The sequence below is a fragment of the Chelonia mydas genome, chromosome 13 (genome assembly GCF_015237465.2).
Source record: "Chelonia mydas isolate rCheMyd1 chromosome 13, rCheMyd1.pri.v2, whole genome shotgun sequence".
Classification (NCBI taxonomy): domain Eukaryota; kingdom Metazoa; phylum Chordata; order Testudines; family Cheloniidae; genus Chelonia; species Chelonia mydas.
The window spans coordinates 17120386-17144865 of record NC_051253.2 but is presented as its reverse complement, the minus strand read 5'-3'; the positions used below and the strand labels follow the sequence as shown (position 1 = coordinate 17144865).

At 41.6% G+C, this 24480-nt stretch overlaps 1 protein-coding gene across 3 annotated transcripts in view; it reads right to left on the bottom strand.

The window, feature by feature from the left end:
• Positions 1-7274: 7274 nt before the first annotated feature.
• Positions 7275-24480, bottom strand: part of KCNB1 (potassium voltage-gated channel subfamily B member 1) — a 205837-nt gene continuing 188631 nt past the window's right edge. For all 3 annotated transcript variants that reach the window (XM_043527186.1, XM_043527185.1, XM_007059739.4), the window contains exon 3: positions 7275-13143. In XM_043527186.1, the coding sequence (XP_043383121.1) occupies positions 11125-13143 (2019 nt within the window). In that variant the 3' untranslated portion in view covers positions 7275-11124. The remainder of the gene's footprint in view (positions 13144-24480) is intronic.

The following is a 24480-nucleotide window of genomic DNA, read 5'->3' as shown; positions in this document are numbered from 1 at the left end:
GCCAGGTAACAGATCCAACCCTTCACAGGACCTCAAAGTCCTTAATTTACAGTAAAACAGAAAATAGCAAAACCCTCTACCCAGGGTTTCAGGAAGGTTGCAGTTCTCTGATCGGCTCCTGTCTTCAGTTGGGGGTTCCAACTCAGGGATCAGTGTCCCAGGCTTCAATCATCCCACAGCCCAAGAGCAAAAGCTTCCATCTACCTCTCAGGTGGCTCGCTTCCCTGGCCTTTCTTCCAGAATCCCTTTGCTCCTTCCTTTATGAAGACTCAGTCCCTCCCTAGCAGGTCTGATCACCAACTAGGCCAAACACTCCTCTAGGTGCAGCTTGGTGGGTTAATTGGCCTCTTAGGCTACTTTAAACTCTTTTTTCACGTGTGTGGGGGGGAATATACCACCCATCACACATACGACATACCTAAAATATTGAGAGTGCTCTGAAAGCACCTAAGTCCTTTTGTATGTTAGCCATACGTTTGTGGCCAGCTGAGTGCATTTTGATAAACATAAGACAAGCCTGGGTAAAACTGGCCCTAACAGGACACACACAAGCAGACTGGAATGATCAATGAGCCACAAATTAAATCCGAAGTGCCACAGCCTGCTTACCACCAACAGCTCCTTTTCCTTATGCGCTTTTCAAAGTTGTTCTGGTCTTTTGTGTCAATAGACTGTAACAGGTCTGGCAGCGTTGTGCTCTAGCCTCTGGATTTTGCCAAGCAAAACAAACGATTTCTGTAAATTGGCTTTAACTAGGGTAAAAGAATACTTGGTGCTTCTCATCTTCAAGGACTTGACAAACCATCTGCCCAAACCCCGCGAGATAGGCATGCTCCCAATTTGACTGATGTGGAAATTGAGGAAGAGCGAAGACTAGCATAGGATCACAAAACAAGTCAGTTCCAGAGCCCATCTCAGAGCTCAGGCATTCCTGTGCTCAGATTATTAGACAAGAAAGAAAAAAAAATCAACGGGAAATGTAGCCAAATTCTGTCAGAATTTTTTTCTTAGAATCAGGGGTTTTATCTGAAATTTGTAAAATTTCTCTTGAGTCCTAGTCCTTAGATCTAATAATGCTAGATATTATCAGCTATTGTGATACTCAAAAGATCATTTAAAAAACTTAAGAGACTAAAAAAACAGAGGGAAGCGATTCAAAAATGCCTATGCACATAATTTGACCAGATTTGACCATTTGTGCATATATGTATCTCATTTACAAATGTGGTAGCTGCATCGACAAATTAGGTGCACAATTGTGCATGTATTGTGTACCTTTTTGCACAAAAATTGTGTATGTGGTTACTGTGAATGCTTGTGCAGACTGGGGAAATGTGTGGCCAAATGGCCAATTCTAGTTAAAGTGTGTGCTTTCTTTTCTTTTTTCTTTTTGAATTTGGTCATCAATTAAAGTGTTTGAATTAAATAAAGCTAATTGTCTTTAGAAATCAGGAGGTTTGTGTTAAAGGTCTGAAGACTCATCTTATATTGGAGTAGCATGCCAGTTTAAAAAATATTAGTTTCACCAACTGAAAGAAAAGTACAACTGAGTAGTGCAAAAGGCCCTTTGTTCTGATGTCTTGCACAATTTAACTAACACCCCATTATTTCATTTTCTGGGGAAGAAAAATGCAATTGCTCAATCAGAAAATCCAGGTTCTTGACCCAGTAACTATACATGCAACCCGTTTAGCCAATTTCCATATCCAGAACTCTTCATCTGACAAACTCTGCTGTCATCCCATCTGCATGTGATCAATCCTAACATCAAGGTCAAGGCTCTCATCATTATGGTCTCCAGTCTGATATCTGTAAATACATCACTGTAAATACATTCAGAATGGAATATTGTTGGGAAGTGTTCTGTTTCACTGAGATGAGTTGTGGCTAAATTAGGTCAATGTATATTTCAATGTACAGTTCTAAAACACTTAAGCCCAGGAAGTTAGGTGCCTAAATACTTTTAAGGATCTGGGCGTTAGGGTCTGATTCAGAAAAAGCATCCTTATTCAGGTAAGCACTTATGCACACATTTAACTTCATGCATATGCTTAAGTCCCTTTGGAGTCAATGGGACATAAATACATGCGCTTAAGTGCTTTCCTGAATCAGTGCCCTAGATATGGGAAAATAGGGTACTCTGTAACATCTGCTGTCAGTTACAATGGTTTCAAGTAGCCTGAATCGCTGTGCCAATTGACCATAGTTATTGTAGTGTTGGCCAGTAAATATGACCATAAAACAAACCAACCAAAGGCTCAGTTTTATCCGTACCTTTTTATTTATTTCTGCAGTAGGGGACCATTGCTTTAAAATCTGTAGACATTTGGACATATTTTACAAGACAGTACAGTTTCTGAATGTCACACATTGATCACAGTTTCATAGCACTACATGCATATAAAGACATTGATTTTTTAAATTTTTTTTAAATTATTTTTTACAGAAACAACTGGAGTGATCAATAAACTTCAACGAAGGAGGACTATTTACCAAAAAACAAAACAAAACCAAGAACGCACCAAACCCTCCCTCTCCCCTCCCAAAACGTAAGTCTCTAAGTGCACTAGTGTATGGCTAATGGAATCATAGTTACCCCAAAACACAAGGGTGTCGAGTAGATATTGCTCAAACGGTGAAAAAACATCTTCTGACATGCTGTCCCTTAGTGTGACCCAATCTAATAGAACGAAGAACATGTGCTGGCCGTGCTGAATCTGCTGGGGCAGCAGGACATGCATGGCGACAACTACCCTTCACTATACATTTTGGGCCTGATTTCCTAGTGCCTCCACTTTCCACAGGTATAAAATGACAAAACACGGTGTAAAGCAGTGGAGCACCAGACTTTATATTTTCTGCCCTTTCTCACTATAATTCCACCCAAATCTGCCAGGAGAGTCCCAGGAATTTTTTCCAGTTTTTATTTGGTGTTAAAATACCGGCTTTACTGTTTAAATGCTTTTTAAAAACCGGTACCATTTTTATTGCACTAATGTACTGGCTAGTGTGTATCCCCCCCCCCCAACCCTCTAATGAATATCATCAGAACTGCTCATCTGTGGCTCATAGGCCCTATATCGCTAACGGAGAGTGTGTTTGCTGACATGATGGAGGCCTGTGCTTCTGGAGCAGGAAGGTATTTGTTCTATCCCTGCAGGTACTGTGAAATTCTGAATGGGTCTGATGTATAGCATAGTGAAAGACAGCTGTGACTTCCCGAAATAGTCATAAGTTTGTTACAACACGGTATGTCTTTAAGAGCGTAAAGAGAAGCGCACCTTTAGATGTTTTCTCTCCATTCCAGAACCACTTCACTGGACTGATTAAAAAGCAGGACTCTTCCATGTTAAAGTTGGGTACAGCAGATCAAAATCTTCTAATGCCAATAATATATAAAAAGGTTGAGATTTGGTGCAATTTAGGACCTGTGGCTGGCCTTTTAGTCTTAGGTATTAAGAATCACTCCTTATCATGGCTTCAAAGTTCAACATAATATGGAGGATCTGCCAAAATGACAAACCTGCAGGGAATGTTTTATTGTGAAAGCAGCTCTGTACACCAACCGTAAAAAAGCTGGCAAGGACTGAAAAGTGTCCTATCCCTCAGGGCTCAAACCAACAGAATATAAAACAAAGCTGGTGGTCATAGGAGGCAACATGAACTCAGCAGTACTTCAGAAACAAGATAGAGGAGGATAAAAGACAAGAGACATGTCAGGGGGACATATCAAAATTGAAATACTGTACAATAACCATGAAGTACCGCACATAGATCAGAATTGGTGTGTCCTCACATGGTCTTAATTGCAGATTAGCAAGGAGACTGAAAGGTGTGACACAGTAACTGACACAATATCTGTTGGTAACTACTTGTACAAATCAACAAGTCCTTGTCTAAGGCCCTGATAAATTATAAAAATATGGGGTGAAATCTAGTCCCATTGAAGCCAATGTGAGTTTTATAATTGACTTCAATGGGGCCAGGAGTTCACCCAACACAATCTTGCACATTTAAAGAGAAATAACATAGAGTGATCATAAACCAACAAATCTGAATGAAATGATTGTCATTCTCTTTCACACACTTCCATCTAATTATTACTGCTTTTCACTTCCCCCTACCCAGACGGTTTTCAAACAGGTGCAATGGACAGCTGTATTCCATCCCTGAGATCACACAAAGCCTTTAGTCTTCCCTAAAATATATTTGCTGGCATGTCCAAAAGATCTGAATACAGTGGGTCTTTGCTCTGAGTGCAAATTTACTTATTTTGTTTAATGCAGCATAGCTGCAGTGTTATAAGCATCCCTTTAAAATTTCAAATGTTTAGCCTTGCTCAGACCTCCAGAACATCAATATCATAGTATTACTCTCTATTTAAAAATGAAAAGTATTCTTTTCTAAGCTTCTAACATGATTTATTGTGCGATGAAGCCAGAATCAAGAAAAGCAAAACTGAGCCATATTTACAGATATGAACAGTTGTGGCACCTGACCATTGGTGTCAAAGGACACTTGGTGGTGGTTTAGGTAACATCAGCAACAAAGGGGAATATGAACTTTTAGCTTTCAGAAGATTTCTTTTGTCTTGCAGAAAAAAAAACCCTTTTCTTTAAGCCCCAAAGCCTAATTATCTTGGTACATGGCTGCAAAACACATGCTGGAAATCAATCACCTTTTAATTGGTGAGATGACTGATATTTGGATGTGTTTTTTCCTAATGCAAGCGAGCTAGCAGCGGGTCAAATGTAACATTGGAATAAGCAAATACAACTTACTGCAGTGGTGAATTTGGTCCATAACATGTTGAGTAAACCAAGTATTTTATTGGTATGCCCTTTTGAAGGGCATTTTATATGACTGTAGATGTCAGATGTGCAGGGTTATTGCGTTGGCTAGTTGGAGGTGTGGCTCCCTTTCAGAAACAGAAACACATTTTCCATTCATTTATTTCCTCACGTGGTAGCTGAGCCTTGCTAATGTATAAATCATTGGCAAAGCAAACTTTGCTGGTCATTACAAGATTGTTCCTACTGTGATTGCTGATTATTTATACATTTTCAAATGTACAGACTTCTAATTAAATCATGTTTCAGGTTTGCTCTCTAGGGTTGCAGGCATATAGGAAAATTCCACAAAGAGACCACAGCTGTGTAAATATAGAGCTGGGCTAACAGAAGGTACTGCGTGAGAATTTCAACTCTGGAAAGAAACTGCCCACGCGCAACCAGTCGCCTCTTCTTAATTTTATGTTTAAACATTTGGACCAATTCAAAAAAGAAATATTTATGCATAGATTTAGGGTCAAAGCTATCCAGGCAAACTCCTCATTGACTTCATAGCGCCATGAGATGGTATATATCAAGGCATTTGTTTTTCTCTTGTATTTTTGTTTCATTGTAGGTGACATTGTAATTGGAGAGCAGCAAAGTGATTAAGAAGAACTAAGTACATGGACAAATCTTTGCCCTCACCAAACCCAAATCCAGTCCCTTTCTGAAACTTGTATATTTAGGAATTTGGATAAATAAATGTTCTCCACAATTCCTGGTTTTGCCCAGGACTGAAGGTGGCAATATCAAAATACAACAATTGCTTGACCCTGCAGTCTTTACTGAGGCAAAACTCCCACTGGGCTTGGAATTTCAGTGGGAGCTTTATCTAAATAAAGAATACACCATCAGGTATTCAGGTTGGATAAGAGCCTGAACTTTCAGTTCTGGTGCGGATTTCAACTCCATCCCTAAAACTTTTGTAGTTGACTCCATCACTAATTATTATGGTGATGGTGATTTCCAAATCTAGTCCCTTCTACACACTGGGCAAGATTCTGATCTCAGCTTAATCAACGTAAATCTGGAAAAACTCCACTGAAGTCAAAGGCTCCAGTTAAGGGTTGAAATAAGAGGAGTTCCTCCAAATCTACACCATTGAACCTGAGATCACTGTCTGGCCCATTCTCTCTTTTTTTAAGAAAACACATCTTAGTTTCCGTGTACTGTCCTTGTATTTTGTTTATTTTTAAGGACAACAAGCAGGAAAATACAAATACATGATGACATCAAAGAGATTCTGTGACCTTTCACAGACCTACTTCAGGAGGGATGTTTCTGGTGTTCTCAGAACAGAGACATAACAAAAAACACTCAGGAAATCAGCTATGTAAATGAACAACAATAGCTGCTAATATATTATTCTGTAATACAAAAAGAAGAAATTTGACTTGTTTGCCCTATTATAAATTTGCTAAAAATACAGATATATATTTATATTTTATATATATAATATTTAAAATCTGAACAGAAAAATAGACTTTTCCATACATCAGATACTTATAGAGCCAACACAATGGCAAACAGACGGTACAGAGAACATCTGTACTTTAATCAAGAATTATTTAAAGCCATATTCTGCCCAACTGGGTGATTCTAAGCTAATGCTTGGTTCATTTTGGTTACCATAAGTGTAATAATTGATAAAATATGAGAGCTTTGCTAAAGAAATAGATATATGGGATTCTCCACCTCCACATTTTGTGGACTGTCTGAGCTATATTGTACAATGTAAATGCCATACAGTTTCCATTGTTTCATCACCTTACCCAGGAATTCTACTATTTGCTTAAAATGAGGTGTTTGAGAAGTCTGGTAAAAATGATTGGAGATAATATTATGCGGAACTTATCAACAGAGAGAACCTGGCATTAGCAACCTTGTTTTCGTAATGAGTTTTAAATACCCCAGTTATTTATTATAAACTGTACCAGCCATAATTCTGTCAAAACATAAATATACAATAGATACAAATATTAACAATACATTACAATTTTACAGAAGAGAATACTGTTTTTCCTTAAAAATGTTTATCATATTAGCTGCAAGGGAAGAAAAGGCTACAGTTTATCACAGCCATAGTTGCCAAAGAGACCAACCGCGTAGGGTTTGTTTCTACGTGACGTGCACAGATTAATATTCCCCAGGTCTTTGACACAGTATGATCAGAAAGAGAATATGTGTTCCATTGGCATTCTTTCTTCTTCTTCTTTTCTCATATTGATTCTTGAATCTTTCATAAAATGTGGGTTTCACAGGAGAGTCTGTTTTTGTTTTTCCTTAAATGTACTCAGGTGAAGTTTCTAAGAAAAGGCACTGAGAAATCCACTACAATAAATTACTGTTGTTTTCCTTTGTATAAAGCTAAAAGTCAAAAAATCTTTTGCCTCCTGGTTAAGAAAACTGCACCCATTCCTTCCACAAATATATATATATTTAATTTATATATAAATTTTATATATTTAATTTAATTTATATATAAATTTATATATATTTAAAGTTGTAGATTGCGTAAGAGACAAGCAAGAACCCAGACATCATGTGCACACGGTCCTTTCGATTGTGATGCTCTTTGCTGCAGTAGATAAAACTCTATCAGCTTGCTTGACGCATGGTACACAGTAAAGGACCTGAATGCCAGATATTAGTGACTGATCTGCAGACTTTAGTTTGATGCAAGAGATATTACATATTTCCCCTCCAATTTTACAAGATCAGGGAAACATTTATCAAATGAACTGTAAAATGAAGTTGCCCTTTAAATTCCTACGGGATTTGGTGAGCATTACGTTTTCAAAGCACTGCCTTTTCTTCTGTAATGAGTACAGACTCTCAGTCTAGCGTAGCTTTTCATTTGACAGTAGATTTCCCAGTGCTTACATATATATATATGTCTTATGTACACACACACACACATATATATAGATATATATTTCTTATTCAGACTTTATTTCATTAAAATAAGTTACTCATATTTCATTTTTTAACTGGGCACAAAATAAGAGCTACATCTTCACGCACAAATAAGAAAGAAATGCTCTTCAAGCATATTATATGCTTAATTGTACATTATTCTCTTTCTATAAGAAATCTATAGGACTTTGGCCATTAAGACTTAAAAGGTAGAAATTTAATGATACTTTTGACAGCCAGTTCAAAAGCGATTCAATAAAATGCTACTTTAATGGTAAGACTAAATAGATGAGATAAAGTGTGTGTCAGATCGATCACACAAGGCAGAGAGAGGGCCTTTGGTTACAAGGAGAGTTGCACCAGTTGTTTTTATTAAAAAAATGACAATTATTGATCTATACATTTTTGTCAGTGCCATCTATAAACCAAAATACATCACTTTAAATGAATGTGTGGTCAACACTACAGTGTATGGCTATATTTAAATATGATCACTTTCTTGATATGTAAAATATGACTTTTTTTTACATGAAAGCATCAGCTTTAAAAATATTTAAATTGGAAATCACTATTATTTACTTTATAAAAAAAAGTTATCTTCCCTGAATTAATTTTTTTTATTTAATTTTTTACATTTGTGCTGATGGCAGACATGGCTGATGACTGAAACATCGAGATTATGCCGAGACTGCTCTCTTTAAAATTTCTTGTTTCCACTCTATGGCCTCGCAACCCATAGAATCAATCAATACTTAACGCTTTAACTGCTGGAAAGTCACTTTACTTTCTAATAATTACTCAGTCTTAACAAGTATCTCAGCAACACACTACATTAGTTCCCCTAAGTACACTTGTATTTACAATGGGCCAAAGCCTGAAGTCCTTAATCAGGCAAAATGCCCATTCAAATGAATGAGTTTTGTTTGAGTCAAGACTGAGTAAAAACTGACTAATGACCCTCAGGAATTGGCCCTATATAAGTGCTCTGAAGATGCTTCTGTATGGACAGGTACTTTTATTTATTTTGAGTACCTGCTGTGTAACACTTTGCATGGAATGAGGTCTGTTCTCCTGTCACTAAGCTAATTCTTGAGGTCCTTACTCAGTTTGTTCTTTCTGTCTTCTCTTTCAGGAAATTTCCCAGGATTCAGCCTTATTAAGAAGTGAGTAAAAACTTTGAGGAAGGACCTCAAGCTTTAACCCAACATGAGGGGAGTAATCTGGATAATTGCTCTGCATACTGAGGGCAGAATAGATCCAAATATGTGTACAGTACTGTTCCAAGTACAGACCTAACAAAGCTATAGTTACAACCCATAACAATTCCTAAAACATACACGTGCTTATTGCTTTCATCTGTACGTGCTGCATTCATTGTTACTGATAGACAGAAGTATAATATAGAGTGGACAGACAGTTACATTCAGGACCAACCAACAGCTATTTTGCAATAGAAAGGAACAAAATGCACCAGACCCAGATAGTTTATCTTCATAGAGACGTAGAGTATTCTTTATAAAGTGACACTATGTACCAAGACCTGTTGCATGCAAATAGTTACACATCACAGCAGGTACTCATAAATATGCATCAAACTCTTATTGATATAAGTTATTTACAGTTTAGCTTTACAACAGAAACAGACAACATAAAGTGTTACTATCACAGTTATCACAGGACGGATTGTGTTTTGTTACATGTGTGTAACAAATCACAGCCATAACAGGAGGCACAAATGAAGATAGTGCTTGTTTAAAGTGCTAGATTCTTACACTCTGGTTTGTTATTCCACCTTCACACATAAAAACACCCAAAAATAAAAACAAAAAACCCCCCTCAACAGAAAGTGCTTTTTTTTTTTGAATATTACAAATGAAAGAAAAATATTTTCTACACAAGTCAAAATAACTTTATAGAAGGACAATGTTTAAAACCTAAGCTGGTTGCTGTTAGTTGCATTTGTTTAAAATGGTCATTTTTAAGAAAAAGATTGAATATTATTAAGCTATTTGACCTGATTTGCCTCTCACTTATATCTGTTTTATGCTAGTGTAACTTCATTGGTTTCAATGGAATCACCCCTGATTTCACCATTGGAAGTGACAGCACAATCAGGCCTGTTGTGTATAATTAAATAAGTCCTGTTTTTGCATATTTAGTTAACACTTGCATATCTAGCCATTCAACATCGACTGAGTGCAAAATGCTTCAGACTGACTCGTTCCTCTCCTCCTACTTTATGAGCTAGATTGAAGCTGACCCCTAAGTGACTATGGAAGTCACAGTGGGAGGGGTACACGGAGCCATCACTGCCACTCTTTACACTCTGGTGTAGGGGCCAGCTGCAACACAAGGAGTACACAAGCCTAGAATGCCTAGACTCTCCAAACAGGGCAGCTCCTGGGCCCCTGCCTTCTGCACAGAACAGGCAGTATGAGGTACCGGACTCCTAGTAAGAGGGAGCATGTTACACCCTGTAAATGTGTCGAGCTCTCACTCAGGTGCATTCTCCTGTAGAGCCCTGGAAGAATTCTGGCTGAGTCAGCCAAAGTGCCCCTGGAGAGTTTTACTTCTGCACGGTCGCTTCACACTCCCCCAGTGTGGGCTGTGGCTTAGAAGCCCCTCTCTAGCCCCAGATTAGGTATTGGTTTTAGCAGTGGGCAAGTGCAAGTTTCACTACTTTCTAGGGGGCGTTTTAAATTAGATACAAGTGGTGCAACTCACCCTGATTAGATTTCAAAATAAAACATCAGGTCCTACAGTATCTGGAAGAATTAAACACACACAGGGCATATTAATAATTTATTTCTCTCGACCACTGTTATTTTAAATAGACATAAGCTTAGATTTACCCAAGTGTTCCCTGTTACCTTTAGACACTGTATCCATCAGAAAGAAAGATGCAGATTGGGGCTATCTGGAACAGCTGCCCTGAAGCAGCAAGTATTGTGTTTCTAATAACTTTATACCAACCCCAGTAATTTGTTCCGGAGTTCAAATCTGGCTGCCTTTGGTCTCTTCTATGGAAGTTACACAAATCAGATGTTAACACTTCCAAAAGGAGATCCATCGTACAAGGGGAGTGGACATATATATTTGGTCATGCTGACTTCAATGAAGGACATGAAAGGAGATCAAAGCGTGAGCAAGACTTGCAATCTTTATTTTCACTGATGTTTGTAGGATGAATTGGGCAACATCTTTATAGTTGTTCCAGAGAAGGATGTTTTCATAAACCCACACCAGGCCTCCCCTCAGACTTTTAGAAACAAGTGGCTTGCTTCAGTCAAAGTTCATGCCATGCAGAAGCTCTCTTTCTGTTGTGTTGACTGTAAAGACATTCCTTTTAACGTTCAACAACTTTTTGGAGCACATGTCAGATGCTTTGATCGTGGGTGTTAGCATGTCCTCCACCACCTGGTAATATATGGACCTCAGGTGAAATGTGATTTTCTAGTCTGACAGTCTCCTGATTGCCCTGGGTTTTTCCAGTGATACCTTCCATGGAGTAAATGCAGTTTTGCCCTATAAACTTCGATGAGGTGGGTAAAGCAGCACTCTCTAGATGGTTCTTCTCCATTCTATAAATGTTATCTTTTTGCTTTAGATAAGCACTGTTTGTAATATTGTACTTGGGACTTACATTTCCTGGAGGGGTTGAGTCGTAAAGCAACTGACCTTCATCATCAGTGTCAGCATCTATATATTTATGTATGCTGGCATCGTGAAAGTTGAAGGCTATTGCTATCTGCTTCTCTGGCGATGTTGGGGGTGTTCTAGCACTCGCTGTTGTGTAGACAGAGGTTTCTGGACTGACTAAAGATCGATCAGAGAGTAAGGAACTGTCTGCAGCGGCAGCAGCTCCCCTGTCCTTGAGAGCATCTGGATATATTCTGAGTACATTTGATGCTGGTACTAATGTGCTGTTGTCATCTTCCATAAAGTTGACTTTCAGAGATCTTAATTTTAAAGGGTTACTGGCTTTTACGGAACTGTTGGGACTCTCTATGAAAAATGTAGAGCGATGGCTGCCTTCCGGCTTTGGGTTTATCTCCATGAACCTGGTTCCACTTCTCTCTGCCCTGATTTGCTCCTGAATTGGATTAACACCTCCTTTGCAGGGTAGTGTAGCAAGTGGACTGTGGGAGAATTTCCCAGAGTCAGGGAAATCTGTAGCACAGCTTATAAAACTGTCAATGCTTGACATGCTCCTCATGTCAATGATCCCGTCAGCACGGGTGGTCAATAAAGGGACCGTAGGGCCAGGAATGGTCTCCATTTCTAGCTCTTCCTTTTGCTTTCCAGGGTGACCTGTGTTTTTAGTGTTGAGGTTTGGCTGTGACTGAGTCTTTGCCATTTTGTTGTACATGTCCTCCAACTGTTGGACATTCAGGTGCTGAGGACTAGAAGAGGACCGGGCCTTTTCTGGAGATCCTTGTTCCCTAGTTTCAAAAGATTTACTGGAGCTAGTTTCAGAGAGTGTTCTCTTGGTCCATTTCCACTTGCTGGGGGACAAATGATTGTCCTGAACTTTATCCTTTTTGCCCGTGCTTTCTCCATTTTTTTCAACCACAATATCCATCAGTTCTACACTACGGGCAAAAGCATCCTTCATATTCATGGAGACAATGCTGCCATTTCTTTTTGCTCTTTCAAGTGCTTCTCTGCGCTTGATGGCTTTCTCCTGCCTCTTCTGCTCTTTGTAGAACTCAGAGAAGTTATTTACAATGATTGGGATGGGAAGAGCAATCACCAGCACTCCAGCAATGCAGCACAACCCTCCAACTATTTTGCCTAAGAGAGTTTTGGGGTAGATGTCTCCATAGCCTACTGTTGTCATGGTGATAGTTGCCCACCAGAAGGAAGCTGGGATGCTCTTGAATTTTGTATCATCCTCATCTTTTTCTGCAAAAAAAACTAAGCTGGAAAAGATCATAATGCCCATGGCCAAAAACAAGATGAGTAATCCAAGCTCATTATAGCTCCTCCTTAGTGTAAAACCCAAGGACTGTAAACCAGTTGAGTGCCTGGCAAGCTTTAGAATTCGGAGTATCCTCATGATACGAAATATCTGAACCACCCTGCGTACATTTTGGAACTGAAGTACACTTTTGTTTGATTCTGTGAGGAAGATAGTGACATAATAGGGCAAGATAGCTAGCAAATCAATAGCGTTCAGGGGGCCTTTGAAAAACTTCCATTTCTTAGGTGAGGATAGGAACCGCAAGAGGTATTCCATTGTAAACCATGCAATGCACACTGCCTCCACGTGGGCAAGCTGAGGGTTATCTGTGGTTTGTCCAAATTCATCCGTGCCTTGTAGTTCAGGAAGCGTATTAAGTGACAAGGCTATTGTAGATAATACAATGAACATGATGGAAATGATGGCCAAAATCTGCAAATAAAAGAAAAACTAGTTAGTTCATCTCAAAAGATATGCTCCAATATTTATCATCATTGTTAATAATATACAGGATATTTTCACTGACATATCTCAGGCTAATTCTGCCCTTAGTTATACCAGTACGGCTCCCATAAATACAACATAAGAAAATATGATCTTAAAAGTGTTCACTCTGCAAACTGTTTTTAAATGTGTCTTGTATACAAAGAAGGTTGAACACAGATACTCCAAACCAGTTTGCTCATCTCTACCTATTCAAGGCACTTGTATCAGATAGCTAAACTATCTGGAGGATTGTGAGATAATTCAGAGGAGTAGCTTTGTGTTAGCCATCCACAAGGTACCCATTAAAGTCCACCTGTAGATGAGAGCCAGATTTCCATCCAGTTTGGGGACGCAATTGTGTACGCAAACTGCGTGTGTAGTAGTGCACCCCATTTAATGTACAGTTAACATAATTGTGTTCATTTGGTAACTGCATGTGCATATGGCTAATAATACTCACTTGCACGTGTAAGCCACACACCTCCTGGGTGTGGTGCTCTGTCCCCTCTAGTGGCACTGAAACCACTTAGAGATGAATGAATCTGCTATGGCCTTAGCTAAAGGCCATGTGGCTTTTAACTCATGCAGTAGAGGCTCATGCATTTAGCTCCAGAGGTCTCAGGTTTGATCCCACCCGCCAACAACCGAGGTCTGTTGGCATTACACAGGCACAATTATACCATATATGCCACATTTTGAATGACTAAAACCTATGGAAAACTGGCCTGACTGGTTTGAAAGTTGATAAAACTTTCCCAAGATTTTTAAAAGAGATCTTAGAATTCCAAAATATTCCATATTTTGCCTGATTAGCTATTCGAACTCATCATCATAGCCTGGGGAGACAGCTAACTTGCCTGTGAAAATCAAATTACACAACTTTGAGGTCATCAGGTCAGGTCCGCACCCACTTCCAGAGAGCACACCAGCCTTTAGAAACCCATTCTTGGGACAGAGTGCAATGAGAAGAAGAAAATGGCATGGAGAAAAAAAAGTCTGTTCCTGAATCACTGATTGTGAAGAGACTAGGAAGTGGTAGAGTGCTGGATTACTCTATGCTCATTACAATCTTAAGATTGTGTATCTGAGCTGTCCACCCATAGCAGTTGTATACAGGCATTAAAATAGATTACATTCACTTTTTTTTGGTTTCCCTGCTTTCAAGATCTGATGACATTTTCTTTTAACTTATTTGTGAATGCTCTAGAGTTGACGGACTATTTGAGATGCACTTTCTCTTGGTGATGAATTAATTCTGCTGCTTGCTAACTGGGTGAGAGGATATCTTGTTTCTTGGGCTACTGGCAAAATATGGATGTGCATTCAAAACATACATATTGATGACTATTTTTTATTCATTGTGCAGCAAGGTGATCCTTTATGCTTACTTTTCTGCTGCCCTGCTTTAAAAACAACATAAAGTCAAAAGCTGCATTGGCTCAATATACCACAGTATACAATGAATTATAAAATCCCATGGCAGGACTTCAACACAATGAGTTGAAAACATGACAAAGAACTCCCTCCTTCCCTCACCCACCTCCCCCGCCAATTTGACTTGTTAGAAATGTTAGCCTTGCTCACAATGACACTGTTAAACCAGTGTCAATACGAAAGCATCAAGAACTACCATCAGGAGCATTAGAGAAAGAAACAATCACATTTTCAACTGTAAGCAGTGCAAATACCAGAGCAATCAGGATGCCCCAAGCTTTTGAACACATCCACCTGCATGGACAAGAGCTAAAATGGAACACGGTGCAACCCAAACTCTTGCTGCTGTCGCAGAAGCACCCATTTTCAATCGCACACACTGCACCTGACTCTTATTCAAGGAGTGAAAAGTGGATGTGTTCTGCAATGCTTGGAGGCATTGCATGAGTTGGGCAGATGCAGTACACTTCAGCTGTGGTTTTGGAACAGAAGTAGATTACATATGCCTTGAAAATAAACAGGTAAAAGAGACACTGCCAGGTAATTTTGGCTCAAAAATGTAAATTTCTTTGGGTTTTTTTTTTTAAGTGTTAAAACATTCTTTTGTAATTTTTAAAAGTTTTCATGACTTTTTGCAAAACAATGTAATGCAAAACATTTTTTTTAAATTGGCTAAAAAAAAAAATCTCCCCTGTAAATTTTGTAACCCAGGCAGCTACGTGAAATGGAACAAATCAACAGAACAAATGGCGAAAAGTATATTGGATTTTTACAATTCCACCACTATCAGTAACTAAGGTATTACTGGCAACATAGGTAGGAAACTTCCCCTTTCTAAGTATTTCTTTCTACTGTTGTTAAATATCACTTTATTGTTAGAGAAATGGAAATGCACGAGTCACTAGAGACAAACTACCAATAGGAAACAGCTTAGAAGTGAATGTAAATAGGTGTGTGAACTGAGTGCCAATCAGAGGTAATCAGGAATACAATCAGACCATGAACAACAGAAAAGAAACAAGGAATAGAAAAGAAACAAACTACCTCAACCCATACACAACTAATTTTTTGTTTTGGTGAACAAGGCGGTGACAAGTGGAGGAAAATTTCACAGAAACATTTTGATCAAAAATATTGGCACACTGAATTATCAAAAAATGAACCCTCAGTTGGTGAGAAGATAATGTCTTCAGTGTCAGCTCTGACTTGGCACTACTTGACAGATTTTAAGGCCAGAAGGGACCACTACTAAGGCCATGGCTGAACTACAGATTTTACCTGATGCAAGTTACTTCAGTGTACAGAAAGTGCGGTGTGCACCACGGATAGGTAGCCCCACGTGGCATGTGCTGCCATCCAGTGTGATGCCTTTTGGGAACTTTTCTCAATGTGTTGTGAGGCAGAAATGACTCTTATGGGGATCACTGGGCGTTAGGGGTCAAAGTCCCAGCCTGCAACTTTCTCCATCCCATCATGCCATCTATATCCCATAATTTCGGTGCCTTTTTTTAAAATCCCACAAAACCGCACAGCACTTCTCAGTGTTCACCATCTCTGACAGAAGCATGGAGCCCACAGAGCTCTGCACTGTTCTCATTAATGCTGCAAATACAGAACGCATAATTCTCCTGTATTTGTAGACCTGCACAAAATACCACACCGATGGGGGAGGCGGCAACGTCTTCAAGGACAACTTGCTAAGGCACATAAAAAAATCAAGTCAAGGTGGTTTGTGGCATTCACAGAGTAACTGCAGATGGTGAGCGCTGCTTCTGGGCCTGAGGAATGAGCACTGACTGGTGGGATTGCATCGTAATGCAGGTTTGCAATGACTAGCAGTGGCCGCAGAACTTTCGCCACATTCCCGGATCCGTGTGCCAAGCGTGTCCCAGCCCACCAGCATAGGGACACCAAAATAAGAGCTGCACTGACAGAGGAGAAGCGAGCGGCTATTACTGTGGAAGCCCGAAACTCTGGATTGCTTCCGATCAGCGAGAACTCACTTTGGAGTCAGAAAATCCACTGTAGAGGCCATTGTCATGCAAGAGTTTTGGGCCAATAATGATCTCCTGCTACCCAGGACTGTGACTCTCAGCAATGTGCAGGACAGAGTGGATTGATTTACTGCAGTGGGGTTCCTGAATGGCAGCAGGTGATAGATGGCTCACGTTCCTATTTTGGCACAGACAACCTTGCCACAGAGTACATGAACAGAGAAGGCTCCTGTTTTGTGGCTATGCAAGCATTGGTGGATCATTGGGAACACTTCACCAATATCATTGTGGACTGGGCTGGTCAAGGAAGATGCACGGTGCTTGCATCTTTAAGAATACAGAACTGTTCAGAAAGCTGCAAGCAGGAAGATCCTTTCCCAACCCGTGGATTACCATTGGCAATATTGAAATGCCAATAGTAATTCTGGGGGACCTCGCCCCTCTGGCTCATGAAGCTGCATATCGGCCACCTCACAGCACCAAGGCAAGATTTAATTTCTGACTAAGCAATTGCAGAACAACTGTTGAATGTACTTCTGGTAGATTGAAGGGACACTGGCGGTGTTTATTCACTAGATTGGATCTGTGAGAAAAGTATCCCAATAGTTAGCTGCCTGTTGTGCCCTGGATAATATTTGTGAAGCAAAGGGGGCAAAGCTTCTGCCGAGGTGCAACAGCTGTCTGCTGGCTTTGAACAGCCAGACACAATGGCCACTACAAGAGCCCAGCGTGGAGCTACGCAGTTGAGGGAGCACTTTAACAGTCAGTCACGGTAGTGCTCTGTGCTGGAATGTTCTCTGGGCCTGGTGCGTTGGGTGCTGCTAAGAATTGTGTAGTGCTTGCTGTACATTTATAAATATGACATGACTGGGTGTTTTCCTGGAGCTATGAGTTATGTGGTACTTGTTGTACATGTCCAAGTACTCTTTGCTTTGAGTAGCACTGTGCATTCTGCAATACATGTGGTGAACTAGTAAAGACAGTTTTATTCTCCCAAAATAGAACTTTATTGTGTGAAAAAAAAAACAATGTGCAGAAAACCACAGGTGATGTAATGCAAACTTTTGACATAAATTAATGGAGTGGAACTTTAGAAGTGGAAAGGCAGCAAGCATTTCTGTCCATTTCAGTGCACAAATGCAGCAGCTACACAGATACCAGCTGACACTTGAGAAGCAAGTGGCGATCTCACTGTGGAAGCTGTGGTTTTCCTTGCTGTTCCGCAGCACAAAGTACTAGGGATAATGATGTGGGCCGTGATGCCATGTGGTATTTTGGGGGGCCGGGGGGGGGGGACAGGGCAAAGGGACCATTGACCATGAAGCTGTCTGAGGCCTGAAAAGGATGAGGAATTCTGGGATTTTTGGATCTGTAGGTCAACCAGAGTCTGCAGCATTTGGGTTTGCTGCCTGAGAAGACCCATTTCCCTCTCCTTGTCCTGCTGGGACTCCTGGACCTTTCTGCTGGCTGCTTTTTCTTTCTCCATGTTGTTGGTCATACTGGCCCCCCAACCCCTTTGTTCGTGGTCTGATGCACTAGGTTGCAGGATCTCACTGAACGTGTCCTCCCTAGTACTCCTTTTTCTCTGCCTCATCAGGGTCAAGCATTCTGCAGAGGTGGTGGGGGCACTCCTCAGGGCCACCATGCCAGAAGCTGCTGATAAAAACACAGAGATGTACCACTGGATTTACAGTCACAATGTAAAGGGGAAAATAAGTTTCACGCTCCCTTCTCTTATTCCCATAAACATATTTAATAAGAAATGATTACTGAAACTTTAGCTTTGGAGGGCCTCTCCACGGCACCGGTCTCCAGCTCCCAGCCAGGTGAGTATGGCCTGCTAGGGTTAAGTGCATGGGAAGGATTTTCTGTTTCATGAAGCAATAAAATTTCAGTCCCTATTCCATGGGTGTGAGCACAGGGCAATGGCACTGAATACTGGCACTGTTTTCCACAACCAGTGGTGATTTGAGCTAATATCTAACTCCTGAGGGCAACAAAGGCACAGAGACCACAGCTACTACTGGCATCCTGAAGCCTCCGAGGCTCAGCTGCCACTAACCTGTTTACTGCAATGGTGTCTGGCAAACTCATTGCAGAGTGGTATGGGACAGTGTCCTATCATGGAGGGAGAAATAAGGCAGCCATCCCTGTGGGAGAGGATTGCAGAGAACCTCCATGGAAGTTTCAATCGACATCTCTCAAGAGGATAAAAGGGACTTCCTTATGTACATAAAAGAAGTGCTCTGCATGCCTCCTTCCTCCAACCACCCTGCCTAATCCAACAGGGAAATGAAAAGCAGATGCCAACTCTGTTTCTGTTTGTTGTACTGCTACTTCTCCTTGTGTGAGTAAAACAACGAACAGTCAATACCCGTGTTTTGTTAACTTGGCGATGGGCTGGGTGCCCTCTTTAAATTTACACCTGGTAAGGAAAAATGCGTGCACACAGTTACCCAAGTTCCCTTCTTCTTCATCAGGCTCATACGTGCTCATCTGGTAGGACTGGCTAGACTGAGGCAGAGTCTTGACCAAGTCCTAGCTCATGATATGGCTGGAGCCTGCTGCTGCGTCTCCCTGCTCCCCAGCCCCTTGCTGTTCATGGCAGGGATCTCTAGCTTGGGCTTCTCCAGGGTATTCAGGGTGGTCTGTGGGGTGTTAGTGGGATCTTTGTCAAAAACAGCATGCAGTTTGTGATTAAAGCAGCACGTCCACTGGGCACCAGCAGATCCAGTGTTGACCTGCCTGTCCTTGAGGTATCCCTGGTGAGCTCCTCTGCTTTTACACGCCACTGGTACAGATCCCTGTTGTTCCCCTTTGCCAGCATCCCCTGAGCCATCTGTTTGTAGATGTCCACGTTTCTACAGCTCTTCTTCCCACAGGCCCAGGAAATCCAATATCTCCTGTTTACTCCAGGCAGAAGTGTGTCTAGGGAACGGAGCTGGCATGGTTGGTTAGGCAGTTGAGCACAACAAGGTTGAGTTGGTAAGAATGCTTGCCACGCTGAGCAATCAGGAAAAGGCATTTCTAAAACATGCTGGGGGAGGGGAGGAGCTTAAAAAGCGATGAGCCCCCTAGGCAGTGGAGTTTACAACTGTGACCAGAGTAGTCGCAGTTGCAGGGCATGGGGCATTGTGGGACAATGTCTGGAGGACTGTTAGGGTCAGCCCAGGTCATGCAGTGTTTACAGTCACACTATGTTGATCTCAGTTGGTTGACCATGGTGCCACTTCATTCGAGGGGGTGGTGGTATTACTGTGTCACTGTACCTGGGTGCTTATGTCAGCCAGAGACAGATCTTGCTTTCTGTTGTGATATGCACAAATAGGTTGATGCAAGGTGATTTATGTGGACCTAACTTTGTAGTGTGGACCAGACCTTAGTTTGACCTCCTGTACGATACAGACCTCTAGACTTTCACCTAGTAATTCCTGTAGTGGGTGAACTATTCTTCTCTTCTCTTCTATATAAATGAAATTTAAGCCCAATAGCTTGTGGGATGAACTAGGACATAACTTTTAGAAAGACTGTTTGTGAGCTTCCCAAGTGAGTCAGCTGTAGAGAGCAGAGTGGAACCTAGGCATTCTGGATCCTAGTCCCCTACTGCATGAAGAACTGCAGTAAATCATGGCTGGGGAATCTAAGCAAAAGAGCAGTACATGATAGCAATGGGAATGTCCACAAAGGATGGAAGAGGTGCAAAAAAGACCAAGGGCTGGAGGGGCAGAGAGAAGGCTGTGAGAGCACTGAATGAGACCAGGGAAGATTAGGAGAAAGGCATCCATGCAGAGGACTGGTGTACAACAAAAAGTTTGGAAGAATGCTGGGATGAGGAGACACATTCAGAGAGGCATAGTGGAAGCACAGGAAAAAAGCTCAAAGAATTACGGGAGCAGTAGGTTCCAAATTCAGACTCAAAAGTTGAAGTCAGATATTCCAAGAGGAAATGGAATGAAATCCAGAATTTTACTATTTCAGTATTGTTATTTATTTAGTAAAAGTGCTTTCTCAAAGAGCAAATAAATGGCATTGTAAATCAGTGAATAATTTCAGGTAAGACTGTTTTAATGTTTCTTGTTGTGATTTCTTTGGTTAAACCCAACATTTCTGAATGTGTTTGGGATGTTTTAAATGTAATTCCTCATTGCTTGATGGGTTTAGTCTCTACCCATTATATACTGAAGGATTTATTCATAGACCTTGATATGTCTGGTGTGTTTATGTCCTTTACCTTCAATTCAAATATCAATCACTCCACCTTTACTCATTGGATTGCATCCAGCAATAATTAGTGTCACATCTTTTATTTCTTTTGATACACTTTCCTGCTTTGAAGATCAAGGCAATGCCAGGTGAATGTTAATTTGAGAAGTAGCGCATTAGGGGGTAGAATTTGTTTTTGGTTTATCAGCTCTGGTCACTGAGCTAAGCAGTAAACAAAAGAAGCCATTTATCATTTCTCCTGCAAGTCACAGCAAGATGCCACCTGAACTACTAAGCTATATGATTTCCACTTTTTTGATCTACAACCATTCTTTGTCTTTAGGAAGCTCATTAAGCTATGAGCAGCTTTTAAAATTAAAATTGTGTAAGCTCTCCTGAAGTGGGTAAAAGAATGTACATCATGAAATGTACATAGAGCTGTCAGGGATAACATTCTCTCTTCTCTCTCTGATCTGTCACCATGGTATCTGGTTAAGATGGACAACAACTATCAACCAGTGAATGCACCAGGTGAGTGCTAGTTGAGTAAACTCAGATCTAGCTGTTGTTATCAATTACTGAGGAATAACTGTGTTTGGTGCCATACAGATCTGGTCCCTACTCTGAGGTGATTGCAATCTGAACTTCTGCTATACTACAAAAGTCAACCTGGGAACAGTGATGTATCCCATCACACCTGGAATAGGCTGTTTCAGGGCAGTTTTGAACATGGTCAGGTCCCATCTGTAATGCACGATAGAAGTGTGTCTTGGCTGTGTTGGAGAACAGCTGTGCTGCCATTTGGTTCCTCAGCAGGGCTGAAGAGGGAGGATGGGTTGTGATATAGGAACCATCAGCACTGGGAACAGAGCACAGAACGTGAGCAAAGATGTCAGTGAAGGAACAGGGAGTATATGAGATGGTGTCACAAAGGAAGGGAGAAGCTGCAAAGGAAGCAGTGAGGGTCAAGGACACATCAGAGAGAAGACAGAGGCTGTCGTGGAAGTGGGGAGAAGGTATGAGAAACGGGAGGAGTGGGAAGGGGACCATTAAGAAGGCTCCACTGCTTCCCCCTAACCCTATGACCATGGATCACATTTTAAACAGCCTGCTGAATCAGTTGTGATAAAGCCCTTCTGGGAGAGGTAGGCATATCTCCAGGAGCTCTTTCTCTAATGGGAAAACCAGGCCTCTGACACACTGTGTACCTAGGGGCGCTCTGGACTCAAGGCAGCAGTAATTGCCTTTCCATTCCATTCCCAGCCCTACCCACCTCCCCTTCCTTCTGCCTTACTCCTCCTTTCAGCGTTCACGGCTGCCTGGCGGCCTTACTACAGGCTGGGAAAAGCCATTAGGTCCAATTGTGACATAAGCAGGAATAATTCCACTGAGGTGAATACAGCTCTAGCTGCGTCAGCCTTTGACGACTGGAGCCCAGTGTCCTTCAGACCGGCTCCTGAGCATTAACCCTCTTACCAACTAGTGAATCGGCTGCATATCTGCATTTCTACAGCCAAAGGGTGTCTCTGTTTCTGTGTGCTACTGACCTGCAGCTTCACTGCTATGGTATTTGAAATCCTTCAAAAAGACTGTGAGTGATTTAGCTCTGGGGAAAGGTCGTGGACTGACAGCCCTGAGGCTGAAGTCCTTTGCAGCAGAAATGCAAGCTCTGCCTACATTGCACCGACAGCTGGAGAGGTGAGAGGGGATTCTATATCCGTGGCCTAGTCAGTTCTCTGGCTCTCGCGGGAACCTGTTTAGTATTATTATTGGTATTACCATAGCACCTAGGAGCGGTGTGTATGGTAGTGCCCAGGGCCGGCTCTACAGTTTTTGCCGCCCCAAGCAGTGAAAAAAACTGCCGCTGCGGATGGCAAAGGGGAGAAGCTGCCGCTGAACTGCTGCCACGGCCGGCGCCACTGAGGGGCTGCCGCGGAATTGCTGAGGCGGTGGAATCACTGCCGTACTTGGAATGCTGGTGCCTGGAACCGGCCCTGGTAGTGCCAACAGGCTCCAACCAGGATGAGGGCCCCATTGTGCTCGGTGTGGTACAAAACACATCGTCTGAGCTAGTCCCTGCTCTGCAGAGCTTACAGTCTAAATACAAGATGGACAAAGGCTGGGAGTGTGAATCAGAGGCATAGGGAGGGGAAGTGACTTGCCCAAGGTTGCACAGCACGTCAGTGGGAGAGCCAAGAATAGAACCCACATGCTCCTGATTCTCTAGCCACTCCCCTAACAGCTAGACCAAGCCATCAGCCCAAACCAGGTGCCCATTAGGGCCAGTTATGGTAGCCCTAACAGTCCAGGTCTGAGTGGATCTGTATCCCCAATACATCCCAACAAGCTCACAAACCCAATTCACATATGGTTGATATAATGGCAAACAAACAATTCCTGCCAGGCAGGGTTTCAAGCCCCTTCAGCTAATTGCACTGGCTCTTAATGATATTGCTGTATTGGAATGTAAGTCACAATAGTTACAGGCAGAATTCCAGGGACACAAGGAGGCAGTAGAATCCAGAAAGCTTTGCCTACACTAAATTGTTCCCACCGTTGCAAAGATTTAAGTGAGCAAGCCTCGGATTGAATGTCTGTGACGGTTAGTGATTAATTAGTGCTCAGCAAACTTGGGGAAAGCAGAGCAAGATTTGTTAACAGATATAAGCACGCAAAATGCATGCCTGTTGTGTATGTGTAATTATCACGTCTGCACATATGGGCTGGTTATGTGCAAATGAGCCTAACAAGCCAACTGTGCACCCAGTCTGTGCATGCAACTGTTGTACCAGGCCCAAAGATGCACTGGATTCACATCAGTGCATGAAACTACTGTAACCATGGGCAAAGATGTTTCACATTCCCATTTGTGCACCATGTTTGTTCTTGAAAATTTGGCATGAGACCCCTCATAAGCCTGTTGTCGTCATCATTCTTGAAACATTCCTTTAGTGCCAATTCATGCTCACTTCCTGTGAGTAACTGCATGGGATCAGGATCAAGCCCATTGACCCTGTGGAGGCCTAGTGATACAGGCAAGATGAGCAGGGCTTGGCCCTTCGACGTGTCCCACCTAGAAGGAAATCTACTCAAGAATTTCTTGCTTCTCTCTTCCCCATCCTGGCAGCAAAAGTTTACAGGCAGCAAAAATTAGGAGCAAGCTCTTTCTTTCAGTATGGAATGGGGGGAGTCTTATGGAGGGAGGGATCTGGTGAGCATTCAGGCCTTGGGATGCTTATCATAGTATTATTGTTTATTATTTGTATTGCAGGAGCACCTAGAGGCCCCAGCTGAGATCAAAGACCTGAACATTTCAAAGCAACCAACCGGATCTGGGTACCCAATTCTCACTAGAAGGAATGGGAGATGGATGTCCAAATTCCATAGGTGGCTTGAAAAAAATCTCAGCTAAACCTTTTGAGCTTTTTCTGCTAATGCCCCTCACCCCTTTTTTGGGTGTGCGTATACTTAGTAGCAGAGAAGATCCAGCATGGAAGGCGGGGAGAGGGAGAGAACAAGTTGGCATTTGAATATAGATCCAGTATTCTTGGAACTACTGTGAGAGAATTGTAATGTAATTGACAAGCCCAAGAGTGCTTTGGTCTAATGCCTTTTTTTTTTTTTTTCCTTTTTTAAAGCTCCAGAGAGGCCT